General features: G+C 34.9%; 2 protein-coding genes and 1 pseudogene across 4 annotated transcripts; 2 read left to right on the top strand and 1 right to left on the bottom strand.

Annotated features, from left to right (window-relative positions):
* The first annotated feature begins 7,200 nt into the window (after positions 1–7,200).
* Positions 7,201–10,524, top strand: LOC122304425 (annotated as a pseudogene).
* Positions 10,525–13,305: 2,781 nt separating this feature from the next.
* LOC122304426 (glucan endo-1,3-beta-glucosidase 13-like) lies at positions 13,306–18,304 on the top strand. Of its 3 annotated transcripts, XR_006240989.1 has the most exons (5): positions 13,313–13,766; positions 15,264–16,538; positions 17,313–17,343; positions 17,438–17,651; positions 17,944–18,304. XR_006240989.1 is itself a non-coding variant. In XM_043116703.1 (4 exons), the coding sequence occupies exons 1-4, from the start codon at positions 13,712–13,714 to the stop codon at positions 17,577–17,579; spliced, it is 1,503 nt and encodes a 500-aa protein (XP_042972637.1). In that variant the 5' UTR covers positions 13,313–13,711; the 3' UTR covers positions 17,580–17,895. The 3 variants fall into 3 exon arrangements, 2 of the variants coding, with proteins under 2 accessions (XP_042972639.1, XP_042972637.1); XM_043116703.1 differs by lacking the exon at positions 17,944–18,304 and having other exon boundaries at positions 17,438–17,895; XM_043116705.1 differs by lacking the exons at positions 17,313–17,343; positions 17,944–18,304 and having other exon boundaries at positions 13,306–13,766; positions 17,438–17,895.
* A 4,518-nt stretch (positions 18,305–22,822) lies between these two features.
* LOC122304424 (profilin-1) lies at positions 22,823–25,129 on the bottom strand. The gene is made up of 4 exons (XM_043116702.1): positions 24,831–25,129; positions 23,755–23,892; positions 23,157–23,299; positions 22,823–23,072 (listed from the first exon to the last, which is right to left on the bottom strand). Exons 1-3 carry the CDS (start codon positions 24,951–24,953, stop codon positions 23,165–23,167), a joined length of 396 nt encoding a protein of 131 aa, XP_042972636.1. The 5' UTR covers positions 24,954–25,129; the 3' UTR covers positions 22,823–23,072; positions 23,157–23,164.
* Positions 25,130–26,712: the final 1,583 nt, after the last annotated feature.

Genomic DNA, 26,712 nt, shown 5'->3' with positions numbered 1-26,712 from the left:
TCCCCTAAAATCATATGGAAGTGACCTATATAATTTTGGGAGGAGCTTCTTCTACTAACTAGGTGTCTCTCATGTACATAGTTGTGTACTTGGGTTGCGCCATTGTCCTCATTAATAAATACATCTTACTTATAAAAAAAAAAAAAAAAATTGATTCTGGAACAAGCATGCAACTGCTAATGTCAAAATGTTAATTCAATGCACAAGGTCATGTCATCGAAAATAAGATATGCAACATAGGCTTACATAAAACACTAACTACCTTCCTTATCAATCTTGTATGCATCAAAAATCCAAACAAATTTAAGTTACCTAGAATTACCTATGCAGCAAGATTTTGAACCAGCAGCTGATCATCAAAAGGAAGATGAATGCTAGCCTTGATTGCAATGACATTCATAGTTGACTCCCTTTTTTTTTCATCCAAATAAAGAAATGAGCTAAATACCAAGCATTAAACAATGATTAAAAGAAAATTAGAGTGAAAGAACACATGTAAACAAGAAGAATGCAAATTGCCCTTTCAAAAATAAAAAAACATAAGAAGCTAATAGAGGATGGAAGATACAACTGGATTAAAGATAACCAAAACATCATAACATGACAACTGCCAACGCATTTCAACACATAGATAATAACACTATGAAATAGGGAACTAATTACCATCATTTTCATTCCAACCAGCAGCTCAGTCTCTTCTCCAAATGGCACCACTACAGGAAGGAAATGAATCCAATCAAACTCAGTGCATCTTCTACAACAACAAAATAAGGCACTTGTATGCACATAGTGGATAAGACTTACCTCGAGCACTATTCTTCGGGAAAACACAGATTGTATTAACTCCAAGAGCTGGACTGAAATTCTCATCACCAAAATCTTGGACGTCCTCACCGATAATCCCAAAATCACCCACTTCTTCAATAGATTGAGCCAATACATCTTCGTTCTTCTTCTTTGGATTTGTGCGTACGAATGAGAGAAAACAACCAAAGGAGCCTGCAAAAGATCAAAGTGATAGAAATTCGAAACTTTTCCGATGGCCAATATGGTTCCCTCTCAAGATTCTCATACGTGTATGCACCATAAACGATTTCTCAATGGTTTCTCATGTGCTCCCATTCTGCAATGCTTGGAAGTTTTAGAAAAAGAATAAAGAATTCACAGAGTAATTTTTCTAGGGGTTTCATGGGTGCCTAGATTGTTCGGGTGAGGATGAGAAATTTTTCTTCTAGCCTTTTAGGGCTAAGAGAATATAGGGGCTGTGGGATCTTGGCGTAAGGTGGTGTTCGTTGGGCTTTAGGGAGGGAAAGAAATTGGGGGTGTGGGTTCACAAGGGGCAACGATGTGAGAGGGTTTTTGCTGGGGTGAGGATGCTAGACGAAAGAAGGTGACTTAGGTGAGGGCTTTCGGGAGGGGAAGAAAGGGATGTGAGGGAGGGGGAGAAACAATTCTGGATTTTGGGAGGGAGAAAGGGAACTGAGGAAGGAGAGAGAGTATAGTGAGGGAGGGAGGGAGGGGAGAAAGCGAACCTTGACGTGGTTGACCAAACCGGTTCGCCACGTCAGGTGTGTGGAGGTTGTGGTACAATGGGAAGGTTGTGTAGAATTTTTCTATAAGAAAATGTAAAGCAATTCTATCCAATCACTTTAGACGGTTGCTAAAAAGAAATACAAAAATTGAGGGAGAGAGAATGTCTATGAAGAAAATTTCAGGCTTTGGTTGCAAGGCTCTACTATCAACTCAATGTCAGTTTAGTTTTCAAATTCATATCAACTCATCTTAATTTATTTGATCTAATTATTATAATTTTTTTCAAATTTTAACATAAAATATATAAACAATTCAATTGTTTTCAATTCTAAAATAATAATAATATTAAAAAATAATATTCTAACAATATTTTATTCAATTTTTAACTTTCGACTTTTATCTTAACTCAACTCAGCTCAACATTCAAACGCAGCTTAATCTAATTTTAAATTGAATCTAACATTTAAAGAATTAACTCCTAAATTACTAAACTCATCTCAACTCAAAATCTCCTTACACGTGGGACTTAAAACCTTTTTTAACTTAACACATTTTTATATGTGGAACCCACAATCTTGTTCAATTTTTCATAAATAATATTAAACTCACCTTAATATCCAAACATATCTAAACTCATTTTCGATGAATCCCACATAACACACTATATCTACTCAACTCATTTATAAAGAATTCAATTTAACTCAGCTAAACTCATCATTTAATGAGTTGAATTGAGATGAAAGTTGAAAGTTGAATAAACAGTTACACTACGTAGAGACGATTTGCGCACCCATTGCGTATCCATACTAAAGTGGACGTTATTGTCAGATGCCTAATTTAAAAAAGGAAAAATATAGTTACAAGCATAATTGTATATTAATTTGTGCATCAATATAATGTGATTGGTCAAAAAGTAGATTTTATTGAAAATATTGTTGATTTAAATTTTAAAAATGAATGAATCAGTATTGGTATATAAATTAGTACGCGACTGTGCTTGTATATAGTAAAACTCTTTAAAAAAAAAAACAAAATAGGAGAAGAAGAAGAAGAAATAATAGAAGAAAACCCAAAGAAAAGAAGCTTCATCTTCTCATACGAACGTTGGCTTCAAGCTTCATCTTCTCGTCCCTGAGAAATCCTAAATCGTAGGATTTCATCTCCATCTTCGCCATCTTCTCTATTTGCTACAGACTTTCGGTGGGATTTCTTGGATTGGTGATTGTCCAGAAATCCCTAAATCTCTATGATCAACGTTAGTCATCTCCTAACAAAGTAATTGATGCTTAAACTTTCATGAACAAGTAGCACCAATGATTAATGCTTTGTTTAAGGTAGAATGACAACCACAACTTCAAAACAGCACTTCAGATAGCTATGTGCTAGGTGTTCCCACACACCCAATTTGTCTTCTAACTTGTGTTTCTAATGCCATTTCTGAATTAATGTTTATATGAGAAATATTTTTTTAAAAAAATATGTTTATATGAGAAATATTGATTTAATTTGGACTAATCCCGATCATGACTGCATTTGATTTGTCCATTATCCTTTGTATTCTCTTCGATTCGAAATACCTATTTTTTTCCCCAAGAAAGAAGTAAAATAATAGGAATGCTTGTTTCACCACTGCATTTTTCCATATATTAATGGGATATTAGTTAAGAAGATGAGAGGTTAAAGCAGGCAAGTAAAGGAGACGGAACTATGTTTTACAAAAACACGTCTTTGATATTGAACATCATAATTTATTTATTTATTTAAAATCAAAAGTTTAAATTAGTAATTAAAAAGCTTGCTTGTAGGATAAAATTTGTTCTAAGATTTTTTATGAAAGTAATTTAAAAGACCAACATGCCACGCCCCTATGTTCTTCCTAATGATAATTCTGCATTAATTTTTGTTTGCCTGATGTATTCTTGCCATTAATTGAATTGAATATGATTGGTGGGCCACAAGGGAGGATATGGTTGTAGACAGGTTTTAGTTAGCAATATCATTTTCAATGCTTGTCCGCATGGGGGCGTAATACTAGATAAAATATTCTAATAGAGAGAAATCTATAAATTGCCTCCAAATCTAGCCCCCCTTCTCAATCTACTTCTCCCTCGATTCCATCTTCATGTATATCTAGTCATCTCCATTCTTTCCTTCTTTTTTTTTCCCTTTTATTACGGGCTCATGTTAATTTCTTGTATTCTTAGATTTGGGTTGCGTGTTGATTAACTGAATCTGGGATGCTTTCGGATTTTTTTTTTTATTTTTTCCAATTTAATTTTATATTTTACTTCATATTGATTAGGTCTGAAACTTTTTGTCGTCAAGTTGAACAAGATGAGGTGATTAATAATTCACATTTATGTGTTTGGCATTGAATATTTGTTCTTGACCGTGTTCTTCCTTTTGCAGGTTTTAAGGTTGCACCTAGATTTTTCTGATCAAGCTTGCTGGCAAGTGCAATCATTTGATTTTGTAGCGCTAACATTTTTTTTACCTTTGTGCCATTGGAATTCAATATGGATGGTAGATTATGTGAGGCTATGGATGGAATGTTTCTTCCTTTAAAATGTTGGTTCATATGAGTTCCCCTAATGTTGAGCAATTTATTGATTTGCTGGTTGGTATCCCAACTAAAGGCTATAATAATTCCTTTGCTAATGTAATGTCAGAATGGACAAAGCAGCAAGGTCAGTACAACTTATGCCCTGTTTTTTTTTTTTTTTTTTTAGCAAGGTATTCAAATGAATTTAAGCGACATTGAGTAATCACATATATAATGAGGCTTTGATGATGAATGTGTCATTCAGAATGAGTTTCTTTTTTATAGTAAAAAGGTTGACCCTATTAGCAAAAGGTGACTGTTATTTTCAGGATCTGACTTTTTTTTTTGGTACATTTCTATTGTGCATTCAGATATTGGAGTGGCCAGAGATAATGACTATTTTAGAATTTGATTGTTTTGTGCAGTCAAGTTATGCATTTCTGTTGGAATCCACATATATCAATAATTGGAATATATGTATTCCTTTACGGGCAACTCTACCTTGTTCTTAGTGGACTAGAGAAAGCCTTTATTCTTGAGGGTAGAATGCGAAACCTTCAATCCTTAGATAGTAGATGATTGGAAGATTGGAACAAGTGGATCAGGCAGCAAGGTGGCGTAGGAGTTCAACAGTATAAAAGTTGGCAATCATGGTGGGATGATGAGCAATGATGAGACTTGTTCATAATTAGAATCTTGTAGCCTTGTGCACAATTAAATCTTGTTTATCAAGAAAATGGGACTACTTATGAATTCTATTTGTTCATCAATGAATTCCTAGAAAAGTTTACTTCAAGTTTCTCCATCAGTAATATTTTCAAGTGGCTTGCGTGTGATTTATGATTTTATTTTTATTTTTTTGTTAATTTCTGGTCCCAATTGTTGTGCAACGTTTGGTAACAAGATTATAATTTGCTTCAACTGTAACGATGAGAAAACCACCCGCCATTTGAAATAAACTTTTTAGATTATCCTGTAATCTTAGCATATTCAACTATAATGATGAGAAAACCACCCGCAAAACTCTCCTGGGCTTAATTACAGAACACAATACAAATGTTCATTACAAAACGGTCTTACAATTCATAATTACATCAATTCTTTTTTCATCTACTGGGCTAAATTAAAGTAGCAGTCATATTAATACAAATATGAAAAACATCCACGACACTCCAGCCCTACTCCATCACTGATCACTGTAGGAACATAATCCCAACCTACTACATCCCTTCACCAAGAAAAATATATCATATCCTTTCCCATTTCAGAGAGTTCAACTCTCACTTGAACGTTTACCTATAAAAAAACAAGAGTTCATCAATACATTATATTTTCACAACTCAAAATCGAACATAAGTGCACCAAAAATAAAAACTACTTCTCTCTGAAATGCTATAAGAATGCGGAAATGGTTTGACAAATAATTGCAAAGATTGAGCCATTTTCAAGCCCCTAACAAGAGTGATTATGTATAAATTATCCAATTCGTCATTTTTTTTAAAAAAATCTTTTCAGATTATCCTGTTCAGCAGAGTATTCTAACTTGGACCAGTATCATGTTCAGCTGGGGTTTCATAACTTTCTAGACCTGTACCATGTTCCTGTATGAACTTAATAGTGCCACTAATCATATAAATTCATAATCCATTCGACAACAAAAAGTTCGATAATTCATGTTGATAAGGACTCCAAAACATACAGGAGAACAAGGACTAATCTCTTTTAAACTCTTGAAACAATCCATGTGAACTTCTGTTGATGAATTTAAATGAAGAATCACAAGGAAAGTAGAACCATCACAAAGACTGAAGCCAGAAGAGAGAAGATTCTCGATGGGCTATAAGCTTTAATAAAGCTACGGCTTCATATTACATTTTTTATTATATACATAAAAACTTTATTAACAGCAATCTTGGCAAAGCCCAACTATGGCTTCATATTAAATGAATGAATGAATGGAAAAGCAAAACCAGATCCTACAATATCATATTCTACAACAGGAAAAATACTGCTTGATAATTTGAAATATAAAATAAAATAAATCGGCAAAACCACCGGTCTTAGGAGCACCGAGAATATATATGCACCAAAAAGAGGACACAAGTGGAGATAACAATATAAAAAATCTGGGGGCATTCCCGGGTTGCGGAATTTGAAAAAATTATTACGATTAGATGAGATGAGATGAGTTGAAGTGAGTTGAGGATATAAACTGACGCTTTAGTCATGAGATCAATCAAGTTTTCATCAGTTTGGTAGAAAGAAGGAAACAGAGTTCACATTGAGTGGTCAAGATCATACTCAAACAGAGTTTACAATTAAGTTTTTGTAGTCTGAATGGCAACTGTAGGTTCAGATGAAAGAACCATGTGATTGGAGGAGCCAAGTTTTCTCTTTTCCCTAACGCTAGTCAATGAGGTCAATTATTTTGAGCCAACCCTTACGCAGCAAGAAGGAATCCTCGTTGCCCAAGTTTGCACTTTTGGAGTTCTTCTCAGGTCCAAGCTTTGGCAGCAAGAAGGAATTTTCCCCCATCATTGGAAACAAAAGTAACACTGACAAAAAAGATCATTTCCATAAAGCCACACCAACGCGTTTAACTTCCAAATAAGGCTTAGGGGTAGTTTGTTAACAGTACTACTCATCTTTTGACGCCAGACTGCTCTCTCTTTGCCCTCGTCTATATATAGTTGATCATGAGCCTTGGTTTTTTCCCACACCAGCAATTCTACACTCAGTGCTTTCCTTTCAGGTAAAACTCTCTCTCTCTCTAATTTTCATTCCCTTCCAATTGAAGCGTTTGTCAACCTGGTGGTTTCGAGTGTACATATATATATATATATATTGCTTTGAATTCCGAATGCTGCGTTGTTTTAGATTGGCTTGAATTTTGCTTTTGCTTTTGCTTGTGAGTTACTGTGTTTTTGAATTGTAGTTTCTCTCAAATGCAGTAATATGCATTGAGGTTGTGTAATGCATGTGTTCTAGTTTTTTTGGTTGACTGACTCTCTTTGCTCTGTGTAACCTACCGATATGGTGTTTGTATACTGAAACTGCAGTTTAAGCTTGCGATCGATTTAAGTTTGATATTGTACCAGAGCCAAAGATCTTTCTATATGTATAGCATGGAGAATATAGTGATGCACTTTGGAAATCAGGTTTCGGGGGACAGCTTTTTTGTGCTTTGGAAACAGGAAGATGTCTCTGGGAGATTTGATTTCAGAAACGAAAAATTGTACTTCTATTTTTCCCATCTTTCCGAAGATTACAAGTTTGAAATCTCTTATGAGAACATTTCGAAGATTGAGCTATATCGTCAACGTGGTCAAGCAACAAAGTTTATTCTCATTCAGGTTAGTTGGTGACAACTTTAAGCCAAAATAACATTTCATCAATATCTCTCATATATACATAGGTTGCCATACTCTTTCTTAGAAACACTCTTTAAACTATTACAGTTATTGATATCATTTATTCAATAATAAGATATTTCTTTTCACCATACAACATCAATAAATATCTGTCTCATTCGAGTTTCAAATTTCATATCTACATTTCATAAGTTCTATCCCTTGGAATTAATGGTTTTTGTATCGACATTGCTACCCTTTTTCTTCAAATTTAATGAGTTCTATCTTCTTTATTTTGCTAGTTACGTGGTGCTCCAAGGATATATGTGAAAGATGAATCTGATGTTGGTCATTACGAGTGGGTCAGAGATGTTGATTTCACTCCATCCAGCTGCATTGGCCAATTTATGCTCTATGTTTGGAGCTTCCAAAAGAGATGCGGCTTTCGAAATTACATCTTGATGATTTTGTCCATTATAAAGAAATTGAAGGCCAATTTGAATTGATGGAACGCTCTCCTTACTCATGCAGTTCAGGTCTGGTGCCCATTGTGAATCCACCAACAGGCTTTAACCTGCCATATAAAATCTTGTTTAAGATCAACTCTTTGATTCAGCATGAGATTGTTCCTGGGCCAACAATCGTTGAAGATCTTTATAGGTTGGTCGATCCAACCAGAATCGAAATCCAATACATAGAAAGTGCCTTGGACAAGCTTTTCCATTTAAAGGACTATTGTTATGAACCTGTGAAATGGCTCAAGGAGCAGTACAAAGGATACGCATCATCTACTCGATTTCAAACAACTCGTGCTATTTCTTTAGATGATGGGCTGGTCTATATACACAGGGTTCAAGTTACTCCATCTAAAGTATACTTTTGTGGTCCAGAGGTGAATCTATCCAACAGAGTCTTGCGGCATTATCCTAAAGATATTGATAATTTTCTTCGTGTTTCTTTTGTCGATGAGGACTTGGATAAAATGCGCTCAATAACTTTATCTCTACGTTCATCATCTGAAAATGAGAATAAGCGAACTAGAGTTTATGACAGGATACTATCCACTCTAAGAAATGGAATAGTTATTGGGGATAAGAAGTTTGAGTTTCTTGCCTATTCATCCAGTCAGGAGAAAATTCTGTTTGGATGTTTGCTTCAAGACCTGGCTTGACTGCAGCAGGTATTAGAGAATCGTTGGGCGATTTTCGAAATATAAGGAATGTGGCAAAATATGGTGCCAGGCTGGGTCAGTCTTTTAGCTCTTCTAGAGAAACTGCCAGCGTTGGCATAGATGAAATTGAAATTATTCCGGATGTGGAAGTTAAGAAGGGACAAGTCACGTATTGTTTCTCAGATGGCATTGGGAAGATATCTGCAGAATTGGCTCGCGAAGTGGCAACAAAGTTAGGCTGCAGCTCTGTTCCATCAGCATTTCAGATTCGATATGCGGGGTACAAAGGTGTTGTGGCTGTTGATCCGACACCATCGGTAAAGTTGTCATTGAAAAAGAAGAGCATGTGTAAATACAAATCACGTGACACAAAACTCAAGGTTTTGGCATGGAGTAAGTTTCAGCCCTATTTTCTCAATCGTCAGTAACTCTTTTGTCTAACCTAGGGGTTAAGGATCCAGCTTTTCAAGAAAAGCAAAGGCAGGCTATATATCAATTGAATGCCATATTAACAGATCCATTGAGAGCACAAGAGGCACTGGACATGATGATGTTCGCAGGAGAGATCTCAAATGTTCTCAAGGAAATGCTTATATGTGGTTACAAACCTGATGCCGAGCCATTTCTTTCAATGATGCTTCAACCACTCCGTGCATCTAAGTTGATGGACATGCGTCTGAAAACAAGGATTTTTATTCCAAAATGGAAGAGCTTTGATGGGATGCATGGACGAAACCAGGACATTGGAATATGGTTAAGTATTTCTACAAGTTTCTCGCTTTAGTAGGGAGCTGTGTAACCAGTCATCCCTTATGTTTAGTGTCAGCAGTTCAAACCCAAATAACTTCATTTGTGAAGGTCGGGTGGTTGTTGCTAAAAACCCTTGTCTACACCCAGGAGATGTGAAGAGTCCTCAAAGCTGTGGATGTGCCAGCTCTATATCACATGGTGGATTGCGTTGTTTTTCCACAAAAGGGAAAGAGGTAAGAGTTCAATATCCCATTTATATGAGACTTTAATCTATATAGAAACATAAGATTAATCACATACTTGCAGACGTACATATGAATGTAATATTCATGACTGCCTATTTCTACTTTTAGACCCCTTCCCAATGAATGTTCGGGAAGTGATTTGGACGGTGATACGTACTTCGTCTCTTGGGACCTTGATCTTATTCCTCCTCGTGATGATCGACCAATGGAATATAATGTAGCACCAACTTTGGAAGTCAATCATGATGTTACAATAGAGGTATTTAGTAGTAACAATTGAGAGAATCATCTATGCATATGCTCATAAGTAGTTGCATCTATGCTTGCATTTCCAACGAGAATACATAAGGATTTCATGATCTAAGAAGTTGTTTCCACATAGAAGACATCTATCTCATGTAAACGCATTTGTTGACACAACATTTCATTCCTCTCCCATGTTTCCATGTCCTTTGCAACAACTTCCATGACGGTACTGATAGCGCAAAAGGAAAAGCAAAAGCTAAAGCTAAAGCATCAGCATGGTATCATGTCACATATCATCCTACTTACTGTGGTCGCTACAACGAGGGGTCGAATAGAACTCATTTCATTAGTTTTGCATGGTGCGTCTATGACCAAGTTGTGCAAATCAAGAAGGATAAAGCAGCGTATAATTTCCTCACAACTGCCATCACCGGAGTATCCATTTAGGTGGATGAAAGCAGTTTGATATGACTACTTATATTTTACCTTTTGTGTATTACTGTTATTGATATTAATTTGCTTGTAAATGCTCCAAGCAGCTGTTTGGGGCTGAAACATATGTATTAGTTTCTATTGTATTTGGATCCATTTCCAGTCTTGTATCTTGACATTGATTCTACAATGTATATATAACAGCTAGTGGTGAACATGCACGATGCGCATAATTGTGAGTTTATATTTGTGTAATTTTTTTGTGCCTGTAGCACTTCTCTTATTAAATTATTAGATAAATATCATGTATTATTTGTAGCAAAGTTTGGATACATTCCTGTTAATACTCTAAAAATCGTACAATAAGTCGAAAGGGAAGTAAGAACCATTTTTGGCTCACTGAGGCGATTCAGGCCTCGATTGGCATGGTCTGGTGCCCCTGACAGTGTCTCGATACTACTGTATGGTGACAGTGCATACATTTATAATGGTGACAGGAAAATAAGTGCGAAAAAAATAAAAGAGGTAGATATGCATATTTACGTGGTTTGGCATAACGACGTCAACGGACGTTTGAGGAGGAAAAATCTATTATAGTATTCTTGTTTATAATCATTCATGGACTTTCATCTCTCACGGTATAATAAGGATCTCAAATATATATTTATTGAAGAAAACACCTTCACTGGAACTCCTTCTCCGGAGAATGAAGGATCAGCTGAATGAGCCAAAGAAACTGAGGAAGAAGAAGTTGAAGTCGAATCTGAAGAAGGAAAAGATGAAGATCCCCCTATTTATCTTATTACTTTCTGTTGTGCGTGCTTGACAGCCTCACCTTCTTCCAGTCCCTCCCTAGCAATTTTAATTAACATTCTTGTGCTTTCAACTTTATTTTCAAAGATAAGCGCATTCCTTCCTAGTCATATTCTTCTCATTATAGTTGCTATCGGTTATAGCTCTTTTTCTGCTGTAGGTTCTTGCTTAGAGTCTCCCATATCTTTGAGAAATTTTCCTTGCTAATTAACCATTTTTTAACAAGGCTAGAGGGATCAACCCATACATCATTTGGTGTTGCACAACTCTATAAACGTTTGGGAGTTGAGATGGGAGTTGAGATGAGAGAAAAAAATCTTATTTCATCTCAACATCTAAACACCACTTAAATTTAGGTCTTGTTAGTTAAACAGATGAGATGAGAAATTTATAAATAATTGTGAAATTGTTTGAGTTAAGATTTTTACGAGATTTTAGGAAAGTAGTAAGAAAAAGTTCAATAAAAAATTATGAAGTTAAAAAAGGGTTAGAATTTAATTTTTTTAATATTATTTTGTTTTGAGATTTGAAAATTTTAAATTCTTTTTTTGTGTTTTTTTTTTTTAAATTTAGAAAATTTGTAATTATTAAGTAAAAATTAGATGAAAAAGTTAAAAATTTAAAATTGAAAAATATTTATATTTGAATAGTATTTAGATATTAAAATGAGAAGAAATTATTTGAAAGATTTGTGAGACCAATCTAAGCCCTAATCCCTACAAATTGAATTAAAGAGTTCAATAGAGGAAACATATCACCAAAATTAATGTCTTTTTACCACTAGCCAATTCCTTGGTGTAATAAATGCCAATATGATAAATGCAAGCACCCAAATAATTCAAAAATTGAAAGAATGTGTAAGGTTTGAAAAATCGGAATTTGGTTCGGAATTGGATAAAGACAGTGCAATGAATCAAGCGATTTAACAAATTGAATTCATAATAATTTTGAATCAATTATTTCAATTTAATAAAAATTATTAAAAAGCATATATATTGAAAGTCAAGTATTTAATATCATATATAAAAGAATATAAATATAAATTCATTAACTATTTCCAATAAAAATATAATATAAATCCAAATGGTTTTTATAAACATATAATTTATGGATTTAACCTCAATCATCAATATTTTTTTGCCTCTTATACGAAGAAAATAAAAACTATTAAATTATAAGTATATGAAAAATGTAGTATTTTATGTCGATGATTTAATACAAAATACTCTTTCATTTCTTAATATTTTTGTTCAACTAAAAAAAATAAAGAATTACATGTTTTGCCTCTCAATTTTTCTATGATTCCTATTGAATAAAATGGTGATAAAATTAATATATATTTAACTTTATCATATTTTTGTACAAGAAATTTAACAAAAGATTCAGTTATTGGACAACTTAAAAATGAATAAAGTTTTGAATTAGTTAAAATTGGCTTAAATTGGTCTAAAATTGGTTAGGATTTATCTGAATCGATCGATTGAAGTGGTTCAACGAACGATTCAAAAAGTCCATTAACATCTGTTAGATTTCTTACCAATTTAATTTGAATTGACTGAATTAATATGAATCGAATCCTTTTTTTAATGGCGAATGATTGTATTGTTGATCATGAGCTATATCTCTACAAACAAAGGTAAGTAAGTTTGGAAAGTGACAAATGATATTTGTAATTGTAATTGTGCAAATGCCATACAGTCTTTTTAAAAAAGTAAATTAATACGAGACTTACAGAAAAAAAAAATAATTTTTTAATCTTAGATTTTACTCTTTTTTAAAATGATTGGATAGTATTTATATACTTCATAATTATATATAGTATTACTCTTAAAAAATACATGAGTATGAATTTGTTCGAAATTGTTTTTGTATAGATAAAACTAAAATGTAATATTAAATACAATTAAAATTATGTAATCATTGCATTTCTTTTAAAAAAGATGATGTGTTGATGTTTATTATTAACAAATTAATTAATTTTTTTAATGTATTATATGTACTATTTTTATTAAAAAGTGCACACCGCTTAAAACTGTATAACTGTTAATATTATTTTCTGAAATTACAAAAGAGAATAATGCAAGACAAAAATTAAAACTTTCAAAAATCTAGGCTGTAAAAGGAAAAAAAAAGTGTACTGTGAAATGATTTTTCCTTTTGGGTTGTTGTCATCCCTGTTTCTGAGCTTGCAGCAAGGCCGATCAGGAACAGTACGCTGCGCACAGTAGAAAGTATATAAAAAGATGGAAACAGACATGCCATTTTGCGGAACCGAGGCATTATATTTAACTAAAATTCACAAACAACTCTGAGGTCCGGTTCTGGCGCTGACACACGGCCCCTGAAGGCGAGTCCCTTGCACAAAACACCAAGCGTTACCGTACATCCTTGTCTAGCCTAGGCTAAGCTCTCTAGCTAAGCTAACCTTCAACGCTAAGTGCTCGCTCTTGGGCTTCCAAAGACTACGGCTTCTCTCTTTTCAATAAAGCGAAAGAGCCGTTACCCTCCTGCAGTAGCCCAAGGAGAAGAACGTTGCCCGTCGCTTTTAGTGGTGTATAGAAGAAGAAGAAGAAGAGGAGGAGGAGGAGGAGGAGGAAGGACTAAGGAGGCATTGCTTGCTTGAAGAGCTATGGCCAGGGGATTCAGGCTTATCTTTGCGTCTTCACTTTTGCTCATGCTTTTAGGTCCGTGCTTGATGTTCTAGATTTTTCTTCTTAGTTTCTCTGTATATCTGTATTGTTTCTGGGTATAATGTATGCTTTGTTTTTCCGCTTTTTTGAAATGTTTCAGCTGGCATTTCTTTGTGTTTCTGTCGATTCATCTGTTCTGCGTTAGCTAGATCTTGATTATTGTTAACGGGAGTTATCTCCGATTATCAACGATGGCTGGGTCTTTCTTATTAAACCCAATCTCCATTTTGAACAGTGTTTGAGAAAAAATGTCGGTGCTTTTTCTTTAAGGAAAGCATTTGAGCTATTGTGATGACATGGTTGTTGAAAAAACAAGGATTATTCCGCTGACGACGATTTATCTTAGACATTTCTCGGTAACTTGAACCTCGACCTTTCAGTTAACTATATATGCTAACAGCGTATTAGCCTGGTAATCTGTTTTTATTAATAAATTTATATGCTTTTTGGGGGGATAACTTTTCGCTATTCACGGTGGTGCTACATTCATGGTTTTATTTTTTTGGGATTACGGTAACCGGCACCTGCATTATCATCTTTTCTTCAAGTGGATTACAGCTAGATCACAATTATTGAGTTTGGGGTTCCTTTGTAATATGTTCTAAAGGCTAACAATAAGACATAGGAATATTATGTAAACAGAAGCATGTTATTTGCTATAGTTGCGTGGCTAATTTTCAATTCTTTAAGAGTGAGACTGTATGCAAACACCTAATATTTAGCACCATTTTTTAACTTGTCTCAGCTAACCAAAAAAACACCCAGGAGTTGATTGCACTTCCGAGTCTCACAATTTGTTAGGAATGCAATGAATGCATTATTTTTCATGAACATAGTTGTTGGCAGAGCAGTTCTTCTGGTGCCTAAGCGGAAGTCATTTTTGTTAAGTTTGTTGTAATATCTGATGTGAAGAACTTAACAATGACCTTTTTAAATATTAAGTATCCGAACCATTGGTTTAGTAGTGGCTTTGGCTGGCAAGAATGTTCTCCTTATGGGACTAGCACACTTATCTTGTTGTCTTGAAGGACAAGGACTGCATCATGTCGTATGTTTTGTCCCACACCATTTGTGATGGTTGAAACATCAGTTTACGTTAATCCACTTTTAAGTGTTATCATCATTTAAGTTGTTGCGTTTTGTTTTACCATGTGAAATGGCTATTAAGAGTTAAGAGTTTTATAAGTGGAAAAGACGAGCAATCTACTATTGTGTAAGTGGCTCATGATGACATTGGTTTCTGGTTGTTCTCCTTGTTTGAAGTGTCTCAGCAGTTTATTTCAGAGTACTTCTACGGATAAACCGGTGTGGAGAACACACTCTTTACACCGTAGACATGGTATGATTTAATTTATAAGAGACTTGAATTAGACTTCTCTAGCAAATAAAGTTTTGCCATGTCAACGGCATGGAGGGTGTGTTTTACACGCTGGCTTACAAATGGAATTTTTCTTTATTTCAGGACTATAGATTTATCAATATCTGTGACAGGTTTCTGCAGGGGAAGCACAATTGGAGTTTGCTATGGAAGAAATGCGGATGACCTCCCCACACCTGATAAAGTGGCCCAGCTGGCTCAACTACATGATATTAAGTATGTGAGGATTTATGACTCCAATATCCAGGTTCTCAAGGCATTTTCAAACACCGGAGTTGAACTTATGATTGGAATTTCAAATTTCGATTTATTGCCATTCTCCCAGTTCCAATCCAATGCAGACACTTGGCTGAAGAACAGCATCCTTCCATACTATCCAGCCACAAAAATCACATACATAACTGTTGGTGCTGAAGTTACAGAAAGCCCCAGTAATGTCTCTGCCCTAGTAGTACCTGCCATGAAAAATGTCCTCGCAGCTCTCAGAAAAGTTGGTTTGCACAAGAGGATCAAAGTTTCAAGTACCCATTCCCTTGGGGTTCTGTCCCGATCATTTCCACCCTCTGCAGGGGCTTTCAATAGCAGCCATGCGTTTTTCCTGAAGCCTATGCTGGAGTTTTTGGCTGAGAACCAGTCACCTTTCATGATAGATATTTACCCTTTCTATGCTTACAGAGACTCCCCCAGCAATGTGTCTCTAGACTATGCTCTGTTTGAGTCATCCTCTGAAGTTATTGATCCAAATACTGGTTTGCTGTACACAAACATGTTTGATGCCCAGATAGATGCTCTTTATTTTGCACTGATGGCTCTGAATTTCAGAACAATTAAAATCATGGTCACTGAAACCGGTTGGCCTTCCAAAGGTTCTCCCAAGGAGTCAGCTGCTACTCCTGATAACGCTCAGACTTTTAACACTAATCTGATTCGGCATGTCATTAACAATACTGGTACTCCTGCAAAGCCCGGACAGGAGCTCAATGTTTATATCTTCTCTTTGTTCAATGAAAATAGGAAGCCTGGGTTGGAATCTGAGAGAAACTGGGGACTATTTTATCCAGACCAGACGAGTGTCTATAGCCTGGATTTCACTGGTAAAGGTGCTGCAGTAATGACTACAGCGGCAAATGTTACCAGTTCAAATGTAACAACGTGGTGCATAGCTTCAAATAAGGCTTCTGAAATGGACTTGCAGAATGCCTTAGACTGGGCATGTGGTCCTGGGAATGTGGACTGCACTGCTATTCAGCCTAGCCAACCTTGTTATGAACCAGATAATCTAGTCTCACATGCATCTTTCGCATTCAATAATTATTTCCAGCAAAATGGGGCTACTGATGTTGCTTGCAGTTTTGGAGGGACAGGGGTTAAAGTTGATAAAAACCCGAGTAAGTATATTGATTCTAACCTCTTTTGTTAGGCATCATCTCTATCTTAAGTTATCTTTTCATATGGATATTGTATTTGATACAGTCCCAAGCACATGAACTTAGCTTCTTAAGAGAGGAAGTCAATCTATGAAAAGCATAAACAAGTGAATTTTTTAAACGTCGTTGCTTTCTCAGGTGGCATAAACTCCTAGAGAGTTATTGGAAACTTAGACAATCAACCAGATAGCTCTAATAGAACATGAACTCTTAAATAAAGAGGTTAGATTTATTTGATGTGCATATGTTTGGCTGTACCTTAACCTATAAAAAAAAATGTTTGGCTGTATCTTAACATGACCAATAATGCAGACTACAAGGGCCTTTCCTTGTTATTTTACTTCGTTATGATGCTGGCTTTCTTATTATGAAGTTGCCATTTATCTGCACCTTTGGTTTGTGACTGGTCTGGCACATTTGATTAGGATAATGAATTAACAAACAGCTTAACATAATTCTGTCAGTTTTACCTGCTGTCTTTATCGAAACGTCCAAACTGCTGAAGTATGTTTTGGTTTTCACCCTCTCACTAATGCATTCTGCAGTGTGTCCAACTTCAGCCATTAAGATAGATGAAAAATAGTTGAAAATGTCGCTCATGGCACTATCTTGGCTATTTTATCTTAATGAATGGTGCACATTGCAAGACACGTATTAATAGAGGGTGAAAAATGTATTTTTCTGGTATGTCTTCTTAGGAAACTTACTAAACCACTATTTATACTTTCTATGCAGGCTATGATAATTGCTTTTATATGACCACTGGGTAAGTCCAATGTTCGACATTACCTTCTCCTTTTTATATCGTGTTAATCAAGTCAAAAGCTTATTATCCTGGTCATTTTTGGCAATAAACACAGGAGCAACAAAACAGTAGCAAGTAATACAACAGCAATTTCTTCAACCACTTCGTATTCTACACAGAAGGAAGCTCCCACATGGGTTTCTAGTTGTCTTCTCGTGACTTTCTTCTCATTCCTTTTGAACACCGGTCATGCCTGATAAGTTTGATCTTTAAGCAGTGTAAAGATTTAGCCTCCTCCAAGCGTGGAGCTTCTTGAGATGCAAGTACAGGTATTAGTTTGAGGAGAGCCCTCCGTAGATGCATTCACACCCCCCCCCCTCTCTCTCTCTCTCTCTCTCCTCGTCGTAGTTTGAATGATGATGGTGAAAGTTGTTAAGAAGATAGGCAGCAAGAGCATGCCATTTCTGGGTGTTGAGAACATATCCTGTATTTTAAAGTTGAGTGGATTGTTATGATGCCCCTTCTGTATCCTCAGGACATGTTTATCTAAGTATGAAACACCCCTTTAACTTCCTCCCTCCTCTTAACTGATCATGGTTTTATTTCATTTATCATATTCAGCTTGAAGTGGGAGGAGACTGGGTTGGGGATGGGGACCCCCATATCCCCCACAATTCAGCATCGGCTGCCTTGCTTCAACAATGGTCCGGATTTTACCTCAATACCTGAGATTAAATTACAAAATTCTGGGCAGCATTTCAGACCCAGTAAAAGGAATACTCATTGATTTGTTCCCTCTTATGGACCGTTCGGTAACGCCAACATTGATAAACTGTAATCTCAATGTTTCGTTGTCCACAAGTCACTCTTATACTTAGCAGTATCTAATATGAGTCTGCTGTATTTGGAAATATAATTGTTATCAGCTAATATAGACTGTAACTTCACTATTATTTACAAACAGTTCACTATTATTCATAAATTATTAATTATTATTCATAAATTACATCACTTTCACAGAGATACTCTTAGGCTGTGTTCGGATGTTTAAATAAAAAGTTACAGATTTAATTAGATATGCTATTATTAATTTAATTTCATATTTGACCTATTTTCCATTTAATAATGATACAAATGGAGAGGGGATGATGTGAATTCATAGGAATAATGTTAAAGAGATGGTGGATGGTGTGCTTGATCATAAGTTTCATGGTTTTGAATTTATGGCGCGTATGTTGGAGACAAGATCTGCTAGAGGTCCACAGGAGTAAAAGGAGGTGACATAAAACTTGGTGGAATAAGATAATGGTAAAGACAATAATACCTCAAGTTGATAATTGGGGAGATATGACAAAAATGGAGGCAAACAGAAAGGCAGAATGGACTCGGGATTCAAAAAATACCCACTCCAAGCTTCTTGTCCATTTGTCTTGGGGTATATTTGGTAAGTGACATGATATTAGAATTTAGTGAATAGTAGTTAAATGATTTGAGTTAAGATATTTGATTGGGTTTTAGAAAAGATGAGAGAAAAAATTAAATAAAAATATTGTTATAAAATAAATTTTTAATATTGTTTTAAATTTTAAAAATGTTGTAAAATTTTTTTATGTTTTGTTTGGATGTTTGTAAAAGTTGTAATAATTAGGTAATGATTGGATGAAAAAATTAAAAATTAAAAATTAAAAAATATTTGTATTTAAAAGATGTTTAGAAAGAAAATTATAAAAAATTTTGAGATGCAATGAGATCAGATATCTCACATCTGAGCAAGCCATTAATAACTCGTAGACAACACCCACAACAGTCAGTCTCCTTGAGCAGTTCAACCTTGAAAATCTAGTTGGTCTAGCCATGAAAATGCCCAGTTCCCCCCTTGAGTTCGCCTCTGGGCAATTTGTGGCATCCATTTGGCTCCTTGTTGCTTAACGCTTAGAGCAACGTGTGGCCAACTCTCACAATGATCATTCTCTTGGAGCATTTTAACCTCAGAGATCTTGAAGGGCCAAACTTGAAGATGCCCAACTCCCCTTTGAGTTCACCTCGTGGCAACTTGATTGACCCAAGTTTACTCCATCATGTCTAGCTCTTAGTGCAACTTGCGGCCAGCCTTGCCTAGTCCTCCAATGAGTTTACCTAGGGGAGAAATGCAATGCCTAAGTTGACTCCTTGATGTCTAGCTCTCAAAGCAACTTGAAGCCAACCTTACCTAGTCCCTTCTTGAGTTACGCGGGGCGACTTGCAACATCCAAGCTGACTTCTTAATATCTAGCTCCCGAGTAGCTTATTGCCAATCTTGCTTGGTCTCCCTTAAGTTGAGACTCGAGGTGACTCATAGCCTAACCTTATCTAGTGGTTGAGGATCAGGCTAGAGTGACTTCAATAACTTTAGTGTCTCCGAGTTCCATAACCACCTAATGTGAGGGTTGCCTTTGGAAACAAGGCTTCATGTTTTATAATCATCTAATACTAGTTTGTTTCGGGACGAATCTCTAGACTCCATAATTGCTAAGTGTATGTTTTCTTCGAGAACGAGCCTGAAGGCTCTATAACAACCTAGTGTAAGTGTTTCAGGAATGAGCCAACAGGCTCCTCAACCACCTTTGTGAGTCTCTTTAGAGAATGAGTCAACGGGCTCCACAACCACCTTGTGTGGGTCTCTCTAAAAATGAGTTGATGGGCCCCAAGTTCCGATATCGCTAGGACTGTAATCGAGCCGATTTTTGGCTTACCGAGTTCGGCTCAAATCAAAATACTCGAGTTTGAGTTCGAGATATTTTTAAATTCTTTGTTTGAACTCGATTCGATAAATTAAAATCTCAACTCGAGCTCGAGCTCGAGATATTTTTAAATTCTTTGTTCGAGCTCGACTCGATAAATTAAAATCTCAACTCGAGTTCGAGCTCGAGTTCAACCCACAAATGAGTTCGAGTCGAGTCGAGCTCGACCTCGAGCTTGAATTGTTTTTTTTTTTTTCGCAATAAGATTTAATAATTAATAAATTAAATAAATAAAAAAAGAACTAATATTAAATTTATACAATTAACAAGTAGAACCTCTATTTTTAAAAAATTTATAAATAATTAATATCTAACTAGTTGATATTTATCCAAAATAACAATATATTATATGCCTATGTATATTATTAATACATACACTTAATATAATAGCATATATATATTTCATATATGTTTCTCACCTACTAGTATATGAAATTATTAAATTTTATCAACTAATTATTATACAAATTATAAAATATAATTATGAAGTATATTTACTATATAGACATAAGTAATTAGAATACATATTATATATTTAATTATAAAAATGGTATGCTTATATTATTAGCTAATACATATATACATGCATAGGTGTATGTATATATTTATCAATATATGAATGAGTTTTAATCGAGTCGAACTAACGAGTCGACTCGAGCCTAAATGAGCCTTAGTCGAGTCAAGTCGAGTTTTGTCGGGTATGTGTCTCATTTACAAATCGAGCGGGTATCTGTTTTAAAGAACGAGTTTTTTTTTTTTTTCATGAGTCGAGTTCGATTCCAGTTTAACCGAACGAGTATCGAGCGGGCTATCGAACAAACTGGTTTATTTACAGTCCTAGATATCGCCTAGTGCATGTCTTTATAATCATCAACAAGTCTAGGGAAAAACTCTTTGAGCCTTGAGTCAAAAACCTCTACGGCCCCAAACTAACTCTTCAAGTATTTTCTTGGAGGAAAAATCTAGTTACAAGCACAATTGCACACTAATATGTGCACCAATTGAATGTGATTGGTCAAAAAGTTGATTTGATTGAAAACAATGTTAATTTAAATTTTAAATATAAAGAAATCAGTATTAGTATGCAACTTTGCTTGTATATAACAAAACTCTTTCTTGGAACACTCTTGTGGCCATCATCACAATCCATAATGACTTTGAGCATCAGGGTGAATCTTATTAAGGTTCCATCGTTGGAGACCCCTCAAAACTTGTGTCATCTCGAGGGCTTGGCCCCCAAGGCCAATCTTCGAGGGCACTATGATTGTCTATCACATGGAGATTATGAGATACACCAAACATCATTGATACAATGGAGTTACAAGTCATGCAACAAGACCATCAACATCAAAAAATGGTGAATTATACTAAAAGGTGAAAGCACCAATTGCAAGTAGTTTCAGGATTCTCAAGGCTTCGTAATAAGTCTAGGTTAATTGCGGGAATAAAAGGTAATAGTTGGAGACAAAACTTGCTAGAGACTAGAGAGACCCACAAGAGTAAAAGGGAAATGACATAAAACTTGATCGTACAAGATAATGATAAAGACAAGACCTCAAGCTACAGGAGATAGGAAAAAAGGGTGGTAAGCAAGGAAAAGAGAGGGGACTATTATCTAGTCATCTTAAATAGGAAAAAAAGAATCTACATTTCGTCTTCTCCATTTCCATTCTAAATTGTAAGAATGGTATTAGGAGCTTTAAGAGTATGTATTAAAATCCAATTTATAATGGATTTCATACTCACAACTTGTGAATGTAGATTTTGGTATCAAACCATGTAAATCTCTGTATCTTCTCTATTTACTTTCATTTATTTATATTTGCAAGTTCTGGATGTCCATCATAAGCACAACCACAAAGCACCACTAGATCACACAGAATTATATGACCATAGTATGAGCGTCATGACCAAAAAACTATTAGCGTCAACATATATACATAATTTTAAAATCTTAGTAGCAATTTAATTTAATACATTATTTTTTATGAGTTTAACTTAATAATATATGTTATATAATTAAATACAATGAGAAGTAGTCATCTCAATTTATAACGCTAAATAGTATTTAATAATAAAATAATGTTATATAAAGTAATCCACCGCTGCCACTTATTTTATTTTATTTTTTATTTCTAACTTCGTGATTAAGAATTTTTATTTTTAATGATGTGAATTTATTATTTAAAAGTATTAAAAAAATACATGCAAAAAGAAAAGTGAAAACAAACACATTAAAGTAACTAAGGAGCTACCAGCGGTGGCTGTGGCGTTGTCCTTAATAATATTATAATAAGATAATTAATTATCTAACTCCATAAAAAGCAAAACTAGTTTACAGTTCACAGTAGATGTACGAGACAACCCTTTTAGGAAAACTACATCAAAGCAAAACTAGTTTTTAACAGTTGAAACAGTTTTATTTAAGATTGCATATAAAATCGACATAACCGAACACCTCCACTACACAATTGTATTTAGTTACAAGCATAATTGTATATTAATATGTACATCAATCTAATGTGATTGATCAAAAAATAAATTTTATTAAAAATAATGTTAATTTAAATTTTAAATATAAAATAATCAATATTAGTACGCAGATTTGCTTGTATGTAACAAAACTCATGTTGTTTGGAGGGTTTCTTAAAGAAGATCTTGTGTTCGTCAGGGAATGAAGAATTGCCAGCATGGGATGTGGTATATATACACAGGCAAAATACAAAAACACGATATGTAGATTTAATAATTTATGCCAAATCGATAACATTAAACGGAATACAACAGTAGTGTAGAGAAATCGATCATTAAAATCAACACAATACTTTATGATCGGTTAAATCAACACAATACTTCCCATCAAAAGAGTACAAAAACAAAGACCAAGAGACCATAATCATTACTTCTCAAGCACCAAACCAAACCTTTGGTTCCAAACCATAACTCTTCATACTTGGTAGTATTATTTCACTGCAGCCAATCATTCCAACAACAGGTCAGCAAATGCTTGTTTGAATTTAAGTCAGGAAGATTTACACAAATAACATGACATACCAAGGCGATTAGAGACCCTGCTCAATGAGATAATCGCCAAGCCTTTCAACAATCATGTTGCACTGACCAGGAGTCATTGGTTCATCATAGATACCAATGATTAAGGCCTGATTAGTCTTCTTCACGGTAACACCGCCAGGACCCTGAGAATTCAAGGAGAAAAGTTCAGAATCCAACAATAATATTATCTAAAAAAGACTGAAAAGGATAATCAACAAATCAATGGAAGCAGCTAAATGGTTCGATAATAACTGTATCAAGCCCCCCACCCTCTCCCAACCCTATCTCCATCCCAACGACAAAAGCGACACCCCCTTCCCTTTCTCTCAATCAATGCAGTCTGCAAAGTGTTTAATATTGACAAAGGTATGTGCTTCACTGTGCAGTAACTCCCTGAGGAAGCTGCATATATGATGGTGATCAAAATTCTGTCTTTATTTTGGTGAAGAACATTTCATCATTTTGACATTCATACTCCAAGTAGCACTTAAAAACAGAGGGTACAGTCATTACTCTGCACCTTAAACTTATTTTCCAAAACGAACACAACTTGGTGGTGCTATAAGCATCAAATTAAGATTGGACTTGAGTTGATCACCTTCTTCCCTCGAATAACAGCTCCCGCCTCGCCTTGGATCACCATGTACTTTGTGCCACCAAGGTACAATCCAGTCGGAGCAAGCGTTCCAGGTTCATCAAAGTCCGTTATAATGGCAGTTATTTCTTCAGGCTTGAACTAAAATCAAAATCGCCACAAATCAAAACTCACATTTAAATAGTTTAAAATACACTTATATATGATGAAAGGATGTTATTATAATTGGGTGTGCATGCTCATTCGATTTAATAACACAGTTAAGTGTTCTTTTTTTTTTTTTTTGTAACTAACAAGAATTTCAATAAAAAAACACAAAAGGGGCATTTCAAGTACAACACAGTTTAAGATCTAACAAACACAAAAAAGGGAAATAACATCAATCTGTGATAATCAACACAAGTAATTTGTATTTTCTGACAGATACACAAATTAGGAAATTACAGTCAAGAAAGAATGTGCATCGCGACAAGCAGAAGTGCTAGAGAAATCTTTTCTTTTCTCACGCAGTCAACTCCATTCCCTTCCTCACTGTTCTTGATCAGATCAACGAAAAAGATTGAAAATAGTACATTAGGCACAGCTCAAGCCAAACTACAAGGATCAATGTCCTCCTCGTTAGTTTAAAATAGTTGGCTAAAAACTCATCACGAAGGGAACAAGCTTGACTGTTGAAATAACGAAGGTGTTTTTTCTGTGCATAGATCCTTACCGGTATCATGTTCAGGAGACCAAACACATGCCTAGATACATCTATATATATGCATGTACACAACAGATATATATAGAATGGCAGATTGAGCAAAACCCATGAATAATCAGAGAAACCCAATTGCAAAGACCATTAAATCAGATGGGAAACCAACTTAAAAGAAGAAGAAGAAGAAGAAGAAGAAGAAGAAGAAGTTCCGTTTCTTTTTTTTAATCCAAAATTGTATCAGATCGAAGATTCCAATTACACTGATAACAAACAGAAAATGATCAGATCGGAAATCAGGCATCAAGGCCACCAAGCAAAGCAATTCTTCTGCTTTTCTATTATGACATAGAAAACGAAAAGGAAAAAAAGTAAAATGAACCTGAGGGAAAGTGGAGCTCTGGGCCCAAACGCTTCCGTCTTGGCCGAGGATGGCCGCGGCGACGAGGTGATTGCCTTCAATTTCGCACATGAGATGCTCATCTACATAGGTTTGCCACGACATCTTATCCTCCTCCACCTTCCTCTTCTTCTTTATTCCTCTTTGTCTGTCTAAGACTCGCTTCGATTTCCTTGGAGCTTGTCTTGCGTTTTCTCCGACGTTCGGTGCGGTTTTGTAAAGGAGTGTGCTGCCGAGGAGAAAAAGAAGCTTTTTGGTCGTCAAGAAGTGAGCAGTAGCGTTGAGATCACGGAGATTTATTTATTCCTGAAATAATAATGGCTAATGGCGTCTTCTGAAATTACCAGAATAGACACCCTGTTCTGAAATTATTTTCAATTTTAAAAAGAGCAATGTTACGTACAGTTATTTTTATGTACTCTATGTGTACTCTACTGATATAATTAGCTGGATTTTTTTTTAATATCCAACCAATTATATCACTGAAGTACACAAAAGAGTGCACAAAAATAATTACACATAAAATTTTTATTTTAAAAAATTCTATTTACAGTTTTGAAATAGAGACTATAAGTACAATTCTTTATTAAAAGAGAAAAAATATCATGTTAAGAAAGATATTTTAATAATTTTAAAAAATTTTAAAAATAAAATTACGTATAATTACATTACAGTCTTTAAATATAAATTATATATAACATTGCTCATTTGTATATAACAATGTTTTGGGCCACGTATGCTCCACACTGTGCTTCTGAGTAGGACTGTAAATGATAGTCCATGAATAAAGCTTTGCTGGCATATGTTCAGTTTCAAGTCAGATCATTTAGCTATATATTAACGTTAATGTCCATTGAATATTAAAACTTCTATATATTATGATATATTAGTTGTCTTTTGTATCTTTGTCTTGTATTATTAGTTTATTTCTAATGTATTTTATATAATGTGTTTAGTTAGGTTTATCAATGCACGTATGAATATCTAAGTATTTTATAAATTCGATTAATTATGTAATATTTAAATATAACATAAATTTATACCTTAATTTATCAATTTTCATGTGGATTATATGCTCAAGTTGTATTTAAATGACTGCTTTTATGGAAGTAGTCATTGAGGGTTTTCCTTTTTTTGAATAAGAGAGACTTTAACTATGAACTTAATTATAAATGTGAGACTTGATCCATACCACGTATGACTAATTGGTCTTAGGAATATGTTTAAAAATTTTAAAAAGAGATCGTAATATCTCACATGGATTATTATAAGAATACGGTGAATATTATCACATGTTACTTTGATTTCAAGATACCTCAATGACAATATTATCTACTCATTTTGGAGTATAGGTGTTGGCTTTCCTTGGGTCATTACATGACCAGTCCCAAATGAGGTGAATTCACAAACACTGGCTAAAAATGACACTTGGAGTGCTACTAAGAGCGAAGCTAGAGAGAAATTTCTTGACATGGGGTACTAGGCACAGCACAAATGTGCCTATGCTGGGGAGCGAGGATGGCTAGAAATAGAAAACATTGGCGTGAGATGTATGGGGGTGAGATATAGATCAATACTATGTGTAAAGGGCATTTTGTACTCGGTCAGGCTATGTTTGGGCCTCTCACGCTTTGAAAACTGAAGATCCGTAGCATGGGAGACTAGGAAATAGTTGGAAGGAAGGCCCAAATGGGCTCTGTTGAACTCAAAGTTTCAAGTTTTGTGTAATTATATATCTACACATGAATTTTGATAATAACAAATGAATTCAAAGAATAAAGAAGTCTCAAACTCAAGTTGTTTACATAATGGAGTCAAGCACATCAAGGAAACAAGCATGAGCAAGAAGGGAACAAGTTCACAT

The sequence above is a fragment of the Carya illinoinensis genome, chromosome 3, assembly GCF_018687715.1.
Source record: "Carya illinoinensis cultivar Pawnee chromosome 3, C.illinoinensisPawnee_v1, whole genome shotgun sequence".
NCBI lineage: Eukaryota > Viridiplantae > Streptophyta > Magnoliopsida > Fagales > Juglandaceae > Carya > Carya illinoinensis.
Note: the sequence above shows the minus strand (reverse complement) of the source record. Positions and strands in the feature narration are given on the sequence as shown.

What these genes read in the sequence shown, in the direction of transcription:
- LOC122304424 (XM_043116702.1), bottom strand. Translation starts at nt 24,953, where the DNA reads ATGTCGTGGCAAACCTATGTAGATGAGCATCTCATGTGCGAAATTGAA. An exon ending in AGAGCTCCACTTTCCCTCAG is followed by an intron (nt 23,893 to 24,830) that starts GTTCATTTTACT and finishes TTTTGATTTTAG; the next exon opens with TTCAAGCCTGAAGAAATAAC. An exon ending in CTGTTATTCGAGGGAAGAAG is followed by an intron (nt 23,300 to 23,754) that starts GTGATCAACTCA and finishes TTGAATTCTCAG; the next exon opens with GGTCCTGGCGGTGTTACCGT.
- LOC122304426 (XM_043116703.1), top strand. Translation starts at nt 13,712, where the DNA reads ATGGCCAGGGGATTCAGGCTTATCTTTGCGTCTTCACTTTTGCTCATG. An exon ending in ACTTTTGCTCATGCTTTTAG is followed by an intron (nt 13,767 to 15,263) that starts GTCCGTGCTTGA and finishes TATCTGTGACAG; the next exon opens with GTTTCTGCAGGGGAAGCACA. An exon ending in TGCTTTTATATGACCACTGG is followed by an intron (nt 17,344 to 17,437) that starts GTAAGTCCAATG and finishes CAATAAACACAG; the next exon opens with GAGCAACAAAACAGTAGCAA.